The sequence below is a fragment of the Mustela nigripes genome, chromosome 2 (assembly GCF_022355385.1).
Source record: "Mustela nigripes isolate SB6536 chromosome 2, MUSNIG.SB6536, whole genome shotgun sequence".
NCBI lineage: Eukaryota > Metazoa > Chordata > Mammalia > Carnivora > Mustelidae > Mustela > Mustela nigripes.
Genome location: NC_081558.1, coordinates 194,234,393 through 194,247,332, shown reverse-complemented (window position 1 = coordinate 194,247,332; position 12,940 = coordinate 194,234,393). Strand labels below are relative to the sequence as shown.

Below are 12,940 nucleotides of genomic sequence, written 5' to 3'. Positions count from 1 at the left end.
AGGTATATATAAAAAGGAATCCACATTTCAGGCTCTAACTTATTTCTGTGGCTGTTAAAGCTACTTAAGAAAAAAAATTACAAGATATAGTTCTAGATATTTTAAGCCACTCTTTATTTCCACACTTTTGCTCTATTTGGCCATTATCTAGGCCATTTTCCATTTCCAGAGACAAAAATTAACATTAATTTGGAAAGTTTCACAGGTAGGACATTATATTTTGAGCTAAATAATCTAACTTTAGCTCTTCATATAGAGAAGAATTGGTACTTATCTACTTGTCTTATAATTTTGTGATGGCCATTTTCTAGCGGAACTGATTGTCTTTTTTTTTTTAAGGTTTTATTTTATTATTTATTTGACAGACAGAGATGACAAGTAGGCAGAGAAGCAGACAGAGAGAGAGGAGGAGGCAGGCTCCCCGCTGAGCAGAGAGCCCAATGCAGGGCTCGATCCCAGGACCCTGAGATCATGACCTGAGCTGAAGGCAGAGGCTTTAGCCCACCCAGGTGCCCTAGAGATACTTGTCTTATATATCATTAGTGTGACTTGATATTTAAATCCCTAGCAAATTCCATATTAACTGCACTCATATGCTTTTATATCAGTATGTTTTGTCTATTCTGTTTTGTTTTCATATTTTTACCTTTAAAACTAATAACCTGTTTGTTGGCTAGATTGCTATTAGACTATAAGAAATGAAAATTTGAACATCATCGTCATAAATTTAAGGTAAATATTAGTATCATGACTGGTCACTAGAACCTGTGAATGGAACATAAATTTTGATAAACTGAACACAAAATTTTCATGGGATAGTCCATGTTATATTATAACCTAAATTTTTTAAATGTTATCTGTAATAGTGTAGGACTTACTATCTATTACTATGATAATGAAAAATAATACTGATTTTAATAATATTCAATTATCAGTGAAAGATTATTTCTCGAGGTACAGCTATTGTTTTGCTACAAATACCTTTCATTTGAACCCTCCTATTGTAAGTGGGAGCTGGCTCTTCTCTTTTTCACCTCTCATTGACACATATCTCATGAACATCAGAGGCTTAAGCATGGATTAAAAATGACATGCCTCAAAGAAAATATCTATCTTTGACAACCACTTTGCAAAATACTGCATGTTATTTACATTCTCTATGCAGTGAAAATCCCTGCTGGCATGGTAGGAATTAATCAGAATACAAATCTTTGAGCGAACAGCTTCAAAAAAAAAAAAAGGAAAATGAAGAAGTTTCACAACTCTAAGTAAGTAGGGTTCCCTGTACCAGAGAGACTGATCCCCGTACCAGAGAGACTCTCATTCTCTGGGTGGAGAGAACTTATCTAATGTTGCAATATGACTGTGGTACCCAGCAGTACATTTTATGAGTCTGTGGCCCCTCTATTAAGAAGCATATCTTATATTTCTACTATAGCAACACCCCCATTAAATTATACATTGTGTTCATATTTAGAATGGATGAAAGTGCTTTTTCTAATTCCTTATTACTGTTATTATATACAGAGAGTAACTGATATATCTTAACAGCTAAGGATCAGAGATATCTTACTGGTCAGTTGTTTGATGTGACATTATATCTGAGATTCATTTCAAAAAAGTAATTCTTTTTAAATTATTTTTATTAACATATAATGTATTATTTGCCCCAGGGGTATAGTTCTGTGAATTGTCAGGCTTATACATTTCACAGCACTCACATATCACATACCCAACCAGTGTCCATCATACAACCACCCTATCCCTACCCCTCAACTCCCAGCAACTCTGTTTATTTTATGAGATTAAGAATCTCTTGTGGTTTGTCTCCTTCCCAATCCCATAAAAAAGTAATCCTTAAGTATTTCAAGAGAATGAATTTTCTAAGACTTGTATTTAGTGGAGAAATGCTAAGTGAACTATCTTGACAGGCATTAGCAATTATACTTGACAACATTTTCATACTACATATGTATTTATTGAAGTCCTACCTACTCATCTACATGTAATATAATGTATTCTTGTGTTCAATTATGTGAAAATTCAATACATTCTCCAAAATGTCAGCTATTCTCTCTATTAGGAGACTACAGTTTTGAGATTTTCCCATTCTTTGAGGAGAAAATAAGAATGATGGCTTAAAATCAGAGACAACAAAACAAAAAACAAATCCACTGGCCGCTGGCCGTGTCTAAACTAATGAAATCCAAGAACTGGATTTCTCTAATCTGCAATCTGCAATGTCAGTTTTGCCCCTGCAGAATTTTTTTACTTCCCCCTTCCCCATTAATTTCACAGAGAACTGAAGAGAACATTTTATGGTACTAAGAATTATTAAAATTAAATGAGTTGTGTATAAGTGGGAGGAGAGGGTTTGTAGTAGATATTTCTTCAGAACTCTTTGTAAGGTGATTAGTCACATAATAGAGCAGAGTAGTGACCTCAGAGATTGGATCATACAATAATCTGGCCTTTCCTTCACCCTTTTCAGCAGAAAACCTGCCCTTCTTCCCCCTCATCACTCTATCTTTGGTTCTAATACCTTCTTTAGCACCCTATGTACAGTGCCTTCTTCCTTCTAAATCTATCCATCATTGACCTTACTTGTTAGTACTTTCATTCATGTTCCCTTCTGCCCTCCTTCTCTTTGTCTGTACCTAACAAGTATTGTCACATACCATCCAGTGGCACTTACTGAAACACAATCTAAACCCTGCCTATGGCTTAGACCAGATGGTAGAAATGATGTAGAGCTCTGTTAACCTAATAAGAAGACGTACTGAGGGATAAGCTAAGATAACTGAAGTCTTGACTTAGATACTAAATAAATATACACAACATTAACAAGTAACTGAATACCTCCAATGCTCATATTGTCCATTTAAAATGGAAATAATAAAAATAATTACTTAATCCACAAGTACATATTGAAAATCAGTACAGAATATGCTAGGTAATGCATAGGCACTTTTCATAATTATTTTTTTTTATGGTAGCTTATTTTTTTTTTATTTTTTTAAAGATTTTTAATATAATTTTTTTATTTTTTATAAACATATATTTTTATCCCCAGGGGTACAGGTCTGTGAATCACCAGGTTTACACACTTCACAGCACTCACCAAAACACATACCCTCCCCAATGTCCATAATACCACCCCCTTCTCCCAAACCCCCTCCCCCCAACAACCCTCAGTTTGTTTTGTGAGATTAAGAGTCACTTATGGTTTGTCTCCCTCCCAATCCCATCTTCTTTCATTTATTCTTCTCCTACCCACTTAAGCCCCCATGTTGCATCACCACTTCCTCATATCAGGGAGATCATATGATAGTTGTCTTTCTCCGCTTGACTTATTTCGCTAAGCATGATACGCTCTAGTTCCATCCATGTTGTCGCAAATGGCAAGATTTCATTTCTTTTGATGGCTGTATAGTATTCCATTGTGTATATATACCACATCTTCTTGATCCATTCATCTGTTGATGGACATCTAGGTTCTTTCCATAGTTTGGCTATTGTGGACATTGCTGCTATAAACATTCGGGTGCATGTGTCCCTTTGGATCACTACATTTGTATCTTTAGGGTAAATACCCAATAGTGCAATTGCTGGGTCATAGGGCAGTTCTATTTTCAACATTTTGAGGAACCTCCATGCTGTTTTCCAGAGTGGCTGCACCAGCTTGCATTCCCACCAACAGTGTAGGAGGGTTCCCCTTTCTCCGCATCCTCGCCAGCATCTGTCATTTCCTGACTTGTTGATTTTAGCCATTCTGACTGGTGTGAGGTGATATCTCATTGTGGTTTTGATTTGTATTTCCCTGATGCCGAGTGATATGGAGCACTTTTTCATGTGTCTGTTGGCCATCTGGATGTCTTCTTTGCAGAAATGTCTGTTCATGTCTTCTGCCCATTTCTTGATTGGATTATTTGTTCTTTGGGTGTTGAGTTTGCTAAGTTCTTTATAGATTCTGGACACTAGTCCTTTATCTGATATGTCGTTTGCAAATATCTTCTCCCATTCTGTCAGTTGTCTTTTGATTTTGTTAACTGTTTCCTTTGCTGTGCAAAAGCTTTTGATCTTGATGAAATCCCAATAGTTCATTTTTGCCCTTGCTTCCCTTGCCTTTGGCGTTGTTCCTAGGAAGATGTTGCTGCGGCTGAGGTCGAAGAGGTTGCTGCCTGTGTTCTCCTCAAGGATTTTGATGGATTCCTTTCGCACATTGAGATCCTTCATCCATTTTGAGTCTATTTTTGTGTGTGGTGTAAGGAAATGGTCCAATTTCATTTTTCTGCATGTTATATCCGACTTTTATAACAAACCCTGAAACTCTCTAATATATATCTCTTTCACATGTGAGAAAACCAACTCTCAAAAAGACAAAGAGCTAACTCAGAATAACAATTTAATCCACCAGCTCAAACACATCTTCCTTTTATAGACCATGTTCTCTCCTCAGATGAGATAAAATTCATGGAAACAATTTGCAAATGATAAGATTTTGCATTGCTAAATGCATCTGGATGTGGACCAGCCTGTCCCAGGGGGCATTAGAGATAGACCACACTCTACTACTATACAGGACAGGAGGGGATGGCAGCCTACTGTTGAACCACAACACTTCTCTCTGTCCAGTTATATACATCATGAAACCCAAATTAAAGATGCTTATTACATACAAACTTGGAAGAGTACATGAATTGAAAAGAGCTACATAAGTGAGGTAGAAGACATGTAAAGAAGGACTGAAGAAGAGGGTATGATTGAAGGCATTGCTATAGGTGTAAAGACATTCAATTCTCTCTCCTATAATGTGATTTCTATCTTACTGGGAGTAAATAACTTTAGCATCATCTGCCTTTAAATAGAAAAAAAATGTAACTTATCTCAGTTCCCTGTGTTCTTGCAATTAGGTTACTTTTATTCTTTTGATTTTAAATGTAACATGTCAATACAAATAAGATAGAATTGGGATCCTTTAAGTAGTTGATTTTTTATACTACTTTAGAATTTTCTTTGAGTAAGCAGGGAGAAAAATATAAAGTAGGTTAAGAATTTCATAAAGTTAATCTGTCAACTTAAAATCTTAGTTTTAACTAGAATTTTGTCTCATAAGTTTTTCCCTAACCTGACTCCTGGGCAATGTCAGGTAACAGACCAGTCTTGAGCAATTATTTAGCAAGAGGAGTTTCTGTTTGTCTCCCTTTCTTAACAGTTAAGACATCTTAGTATACAGGACAGTGAAGCTCCCTCTCTACTGAAAGAAAAAAAAAAAAAGTTCGGGGGGAGGGGTGTAGAGAAAAAAGTAGAAAAGCAAAAAGAAAGAGAAAACATAAGAAATGGCAGAATGCATTGGGGAGGGTATGTGCTATGATGAGTGCTGTGAAATGTGTAAACCTGGCGATTCACAGACCTGTACCCCTGGGGATAAAAAATACATTATATGTTTATAAAAAAATTTAAAAATTAAAAAAAAGAAATAGCAGAATGAGTGATTTACTCTCCTTTCTCAAGAGAATGTAAAATATAAGATTTTTTCCATTATCAAGATTCATTTTCTATATTTCTATATTTCTATTTTCTTTAGCAGGGAGTTGATACCTTATTTCATAAAGCCTATTTATAACAGATGTTCAGCAAAATTATTCCTTGCTGAAATAATTTTGGGAAATGCTCCACACGATTATGCCACTGTAGAGATTCAAAGAACTTAATGGTATTTAAGCTTTTGCAAAGTTCTTCTCAAGAGACCTGTTAACCTATAGTTTTCCTGTACTTAGGTTGCAAGATTTTCTTTTAACAATCTATAAATTCTATCTGTCAAAACCAGATTGGATTTTGGGAATATCCAAATAATTGGGAATTTGCTGGCATTTATCTCTCTGAAATAAGCATTGTGTTACTAGTGATTTTACATTGTTTCCCTTTTCTCCTTTTCAGCGGACTGTGGAGGACCTTTTGAACTGTGGGAGCCAAATACAACATTCACTTCCATGAACTTTCCAAACAACTACCCTAACCAGGCTTTCTGTGAGTCATTTTCTCCCAGGCCATGAAAAACAGATGTATTTGTCAAGGCTAGCTCCCCTCTTTGACACAGCAAAGTTGACTATAAATTTGCCGAACCTCAGTACACCTACCACATCTAGTAGACTGCATAATATAATAACAACAATAACAGTAATAATTACTTATTTAGCATTTATTTTATGCTAGGCACTCTGTTGGTGATTAATATATTATTTCAGTTCAATTTTTACAATAATTCTTTGAAGCAGGTGCTATTATTATAATCTCAAATTTAAAAATTGAATAAAACCGGAGTGTGAAAGTATCTTACTCCAGGTACTACTGCCTTAATCACTCTTCTTGATTATGCATATAATGTCTGTATTACATATAACAAGTCCGTAATTCCATAAAGTCAGTGAAAAGTATAGAAAAGGGCCAGTTGTAACATCCACACCTCTGTAAATATAATTAGTGTCAATAAAGCATGTAGCTAGATAATGTATAAAAGATGAGATGGGGTGCCTGGATGGCTCAGTTAGTTGAGCACCCAACTCCTGATTTCAGCTCAGGTCATGATCACAGGGTCTTGAGACTGAATCCCACCCATGTCAGGTAGCACGCTCAGTGGGGAGTCTGCTTGAGGATTCTCTCTGCCCCTTGTCTTGCTTGCACACACTCTCTCTCTCTCTCTAAAACAAATAAGTAAATATTTTTTTTAAGATGAAATAATGAGGATTTACTAAAAATCTTAAGTCTGGGAGAATAGTTTGATAAAACTGCACAGAGCCTATCGCTTGGTCAATATTCCTAACTGGAGGACCAGTACAGCCTACCAAATTGTGTTAAAAGTGCCAGTTCCCCAGCCTGGCCTACAAATTTGCCACTTTAGTAGGTCTGGGAAACAGGCATATTCCTCTCATGGCCATACCTAAGATAGCAAAAATGGGGAAATCTACCAGTAAATGAAGTCCCCTAATGACAGTGAAAAATGTGTTGTTTAGAAAATGTCAACTTTCCTTCCTTCAAATGACCCAGAGATAAGGAAGTATCACTTTCATGGGGAATAGAGCCACAATTTCAGGGACTTATCTGATCCAAAAAATAAACAGCCATGAATCTCATTTGACTTGTATGGGGAACCAGAGATTATCATCTTTACTTCACATTGAAGACATCTTTTAAACATATCATTTGCACAACCTAACGATCTAAGCATTCTGAAAGTCAGTGGGATATTAAAAGAACAATTTAAAGAAATTTATTGAATTTATTGATTTATGAAATAAGTATTCATTGGGCACTTTATTTGTTAGGCACTGAAATGAGAAAAGAAGCAGCAAACATAACATAGTCTAGATCAAGATGTAGATAAGTTGTCAGGCTTTACAAAATGCCCAAGCTATTTTAACAATAAGGGAAAAGGCAGGAGGGACTTGAGAGGATCATGAAAAATTCAGAGAAATTTGAAATTCTCACGAGAGAGAGAGAAGCTTTTGAGGGAAGTCAAAAGAAGAGTATTCTAACCTGTGTTGTCATGTATTATTTTTAAGGTGTTTGGAATTTAAATGCACAGAAGGGAAAAAATATACAACTTCATTTTCAAGAATTCGACTTAGAAAATATTGCAGATGTAGTGGAAATTAGAGATGGTAGAGAAGATGATTCTTTGCTCTTAGGTAAGTCTGTGATTTAAATACTATGAAAGTTGTATGGCTCAAGACATTGGATTGATAGAGAGAGCATTTCCCAATAACTGTAATCATTTTTACAACTAGCAAAATGAAATTACAACAGCAGAATAACATGTCAAATTTTATGTGGAACTTCCAAAATGAGAGTGTTTACAATTATGACAGAGTAATATTCTTCTTGAGCATCCTTGGCAAACCAGAATTAATATTTTTGCATAAGTGGTTTCAACCAGCTATATTAATATACTACAGTAAACATTACCCATTGGAGAGTAAAAGCTAAAAGACATATATTACTCAATTTAATATGCATTATGTGTACATCATATTCCAAAAATAGCTATTAAATCCAGTTTTGTTTCACATCAAACTAAAAGAAGAAATTCTTTTATGCAAATATTTTTTATGATTTTTTATTTACATTTCATTATTGCTCTGATTGCCTGTTTCTCTAGGACCAGCGGCTCCTATATAAGTACCTGAGAATGATTCAAATATTGACCAAAGTTGATTTTTCCCTATCTTCTATTGATTACTAATTTTTTTCAAAATACACATGGGAGAAAAGTGTACTATTCTGGAGGAAATTTTTGTATGTAGTTCATAAAATACACAGTAACACAATAAAAACTATCAATCAAATGTAATAGCTAATATTCTATTTAACTATTACCAGTTTTTAAGAAAGTGTCTCCTGATAAGTAATACATTAAATTATGAAAATGCTTATAGGGCCAACTGGAGTACATGAAACAACATACTTCACAAGTAAAAGTGTTTTATCAAACTGTGTTTGGGACTCATATTAATCATTTCCTACAAAACCTGGCCAGCTAGCTATGCAATGAAGATACAATCTCATGAACATGGCAACCAATGGAGGAAGACCAGAAGGAACTTTCCATAGCTGTACGGGGGGCAGGGTGGTAGAGAGGGTTCCCAGTGATACTAACTGATTACTGCTTACACTGTGTTCTCCCGAAAAATCCCACAAAGTTCTAAAGTTCAGGCTACCTAGAAGAGGATTTTGAGAGCCACACACAGAAGACATCAACAATGAAAATCTCAGTGGGGATGGGAATCTAATGGTAATAAGAACGGATGAAATTCAAATTTTATTTTGAGAAACATAGTTATAAACATATTTTGAGTTGTTTTCCCATTTTTACTTTATATTGTCCTTCTAATGAAAATTCAGTTTCTCATGATATAAGAATTCATTTTCATCATTTCACCTCTTAATATTACATCAATTATTGAAAAGTAAACAAGAATTCCAGAGGATCTCAAAATCATATTTTTCAAAATTGAGGCAAGAAGTCTTTTTGAAACATAATCACTTTCCAGGATTGTAATATATAAAATATCTAATAATATGAGGGGTGCCTAGGTGGCTCAGTCAGTTAAGCATCAAACTCTTGATTTGAGCTCAGGTCATGATCTCAAGGTTGTAAGATGGAGCCCTGCATTGGGCTTTGCACTGGATGGGGAGCATGCTTACAGATCTCTCCCTCGGCCCCTCCCCCGGTCCCTCCCTAATTATGTGTGTGTGTGTGTGAACATATTTTTTTAATTAGCCTAAGCTTTATTGTGTAGTAGAGAATATTTCATTATTTATGAAACCCCCAAAGCCCAGGACTTAGTGGAAAACATTTTGAAAACCACCACTTAGGTTTATATTACCTGTCTCTAATTAACCTAATCTTTCAGCTTAGGTTAATAATTCACCTCACAAGAAATATCAAATGCATTTGGACAAAAATTTACTAAGGGAAGTTATAACCCCCATTGTTTTATAAAGATCTTTAAAAGCAGTCATATAATTTTTTTTTTTTCTGGGAATCACATGAGTTTGAAGAGTAGTGGCGCTAAGCCAGTAAATATTAGGAGGAATTTATCATTAAAGCATAGAGCCACAGAAACTTCAGACAATCCTGGAAAAGATCAATAGAGAAGTTGGCTTTCCTAGAAGCAGTGTCCAAAATCTAAAAGGAAGTACACAATTATGCACATGTGGTCACTTCCTGACCAGCCATGTTGCATGTTGCATACCTCTAGAAGACAGAACTGTAAGAACAGGTTTGCTTTCTTCCAGATGCAAAGGACTATTTCAGTGATTTTCTTGTTTTCTATTGGAACAGCTGTGTATACAGGGCCTGGCCCAGTAATGGACGTGTTCTCAACCACCAACAGAATGACTGTGCTTTTCATCACTGACAAGCTGTTGGCAAAAGGGGGATTTAAAGCAAATTTCACTACTGGCTACTACTTGGGGATCCCAGGTATGTGCACTTGGGATTACATGTTGCATTGTAACTTTCAGAGCAAAACGATAAAAGCATGTAGTGTTTCAAAGCCTAAATGTGACTTCAGTGTCTGCATTTGGATATACTCATTCTCTGTCATCACATCAGAGATTTTCTTTCCTCCTTTACATCTGCGTAACCACTGCCTAGGTCAGTTCAAAGCAGGAATGCACATCATTTTCAGCAGGTTTACTTGCTCTTCGATGGGGCGTCAAGTTGTGAATTTTGCTCACTTAAGAGGGCCATTTTAAATGTTAAAAAGCAGGTTACTTGGCACTATGAAGAAGAAGGATGATCTGTCAAGTTCCCTTTGCTAAAACTATTTTCAGAGAATAGCAGGGAGTCAGGCAAGTGAGCTGTTTGGATTCCAACAACATCCCGTTAAAAAATTAACATCATTAACTTCTTAAAGACAACCAGTATAAAGCTGCTGCCATGAAGGATACAGGAATTTGGTGCTGATACCACTGGTATGCACAACCTTCTTATTCTATATTTTTTATCATAACATAACATAATCAGCAGGAAAAAACAAAATTGCATGCCTGCTCATCATGGATATATCTGTATTTCTATACCTGTAGATAAAGGATATGACACAACTCTTTGCTTCTGACAATCTAGAGACAATTTGTGATTCCTTGCTGCTCCCCTTGGACTATGATTTTTCTTATACTATTGCCCCTCCACTTTGGTTCTCTCCTGGTGCAAATATGTCAGGAAGACAAAATACATGTCACTTCCTTTATCTATCTTCCCTTTCCATAGGAGATTATGATCAGTTTGTCTTTGACTAGACTATCTAGAAAAGTGGTAGGGTCAAAGCATTGATCTTCATCTGGCCTGTTATCTAATCTCAGATCCAGCAGTACAAGTATCTGTTCCTCCCCTCACAACTAGCCCAGAATTTTGACTTCATCTCTGAAAGTTGTATGTTTTCTGCTTAACTGCAAAGTTGGTCTGTATCTTGTCCACCCTCTGGCCATGGAAATAAGTATTATCCAATCTACTTAGGTAGGAGTCAATCAACTAATCTGCCCTTCTGGGTTTCGTGATCAGTTTTAGAAACAGCTACTTGTGACTTATAAGCAATAGTGACATATATCAATCAAAATATTCAACTAGTGAAATAAGCAAACAAAATATTAAAAACTATGACAAATAAATAGTATAAAAATAGGAATAAAGACTTTGAGATTTACAGAAAATTAGATTTTTATCTTAAAATACTGCACATAAAAAGGAGAAAATATAGAACATGACTTAATTTCAAATTATTTTTACTTTACAAATTAAAACTGTTTCTTTTAAAATCATATTTATAATTATTTTTCAAAGAAATAAAAAATATAGCGACATGACAGTAGCAGTAGATGTTATATATTTATATAACTATATGTTTATAAATATATAAATATATGACTATATATAATATGTATATGGAGAGAGACTATATATATAGTCAGGAACTAACTTTGGAAAGAACCATATCATTGCTTTGAAATTTATTAATCAAGGTAATTTTGAGACAATCGTTTTGTTTTGCTTTTGTTTGTTTTTAATTTCAAGTTTTCATTTAAACTCCAGTTAACATACAATGTAATATTAGTTTCAAGTGTAGAATTCATTGATTCATCACTTACACATTATACCCAGTGCTCATCACAAGTGCCTCCCTTAGCCTGTCCCCCACTCACGGCCCTCCATCACCCCTCAGTTTGTTCTCTATGATTTGCTTCCCTGTCTCTTTTTTTTTCCCCTTCCCATACTGTTTTGTTTCTTAAATTCCACATATGAGTGAAATCGTATGGTATTTGTCTTTGTCTTACTTATTTCACTTCACCTAGTATTCTCTAGCTCCATGCACATCACTGCATATGGCAAGATTTCACTCTTCTTTATGGCTGAGTAATATTTTGTGTTGTGTGTGTGTGTGTGTGTGTGCGCGCGCGTGCTACAACTTCTTTATCCATTTACCAGTCAATGAACATTTGTGCCTGATATTTATAGCAGCATTTCAACAATAGCCAAATTATGGAAAGAGACCATCATTTTTGAATCAAGCTACTGATTCTGTTCCTTGAAAATTTTGTTGCTACTGATTGCACTATGACAACCATGTTTGTCTGCCTATATTTTATTCTAGTTTTTCTCTTTGTGGTGTACCTATTATTTTAATTTCAATTTCATTCAACATTTGATTTAACTTAAGTTAATCATTTGGTTTTCTGATGATACCTTTAAAATGTAGATCAGTATTGGACATGGATGAGAAAAATTTGATAGGTAGTATTTAGTTCTTCTAAGATAAAAAAGACTTTGGATGTGTATGATTGATAAATCTAATTGGTTCTTATTATTACATAGAAAGTAAATGACCTAATAAAGAATTTTAGTCAATAATAGAAGACACAAGATGGTTTCAGCATTATTTTTATACCTAAAATTATAGCTTCTAATTTTCTGTGGAAAATTAATATTTAAATTTAGCTTCTAGTATCCTGCTGAACTCCTATCCCCCAAAAATGATATTACAAAACAGTTGCCCCTTAAGATATTGAGAATACTATGGCCATTTTCAGGCAGAGGAATTTCCAGCTGAAACTCTATCATAGCCTAATTATTCTTTCTGATTTGATTAGAGGTCTTTGTTAATTCATTAATGGTACAGTTTTTTGGTTGATAGTATACCTATTCAAACACTTGCACCAAAATATCCACATTTCCACAAAAATTGCTGCACAGGGTTACCTGGGTGGCTCAGTCATTGAGCGTCTGCCTTTGGCTTAGGTCATGACCCCAGGGTCCTGCGATGTAACCCTGCACAGGGCTCCCTGCTTAGCAGGAAGCTTACTTCTCACTCTCCCACTCCCCCTGCTTATGTTCCCCCTCTCACTGTGTCTCTCTCTGTCAAATAAATAAATAAAATCT

General features: G+C 35.2%; 1 protein-coding gene across 1 annotated transcript in view; it reads left to right on the top strand.

The window, feature by feature from the left end:
* Positions 1 to 12,940, top strand: part of TMPRSS15 (transmembrane serine protease 15) — a 116,775-nt gene that overhangs the window by 54,014 nt on the left and 49,821 nt on the right. The window contains exons 15-17 of the mRNA XM_059388380.1: positions 5,941 to 6,030; positions 7,563 to 7,688; positions 9,845 to 9,985. Of these exons, the coding sequence (XP_059244363.1) occupies positions 5,941 to 6,030; positions 7,563 to 7,688; positions 9,845 to 9,985 (357 nt within the window). The remainder of the gene's footprint in view (positions 1 to 5,940; positions 6,031 to 7,562; positions 7,689 to 9,844; positions 9,986 to 12,940) is intronic.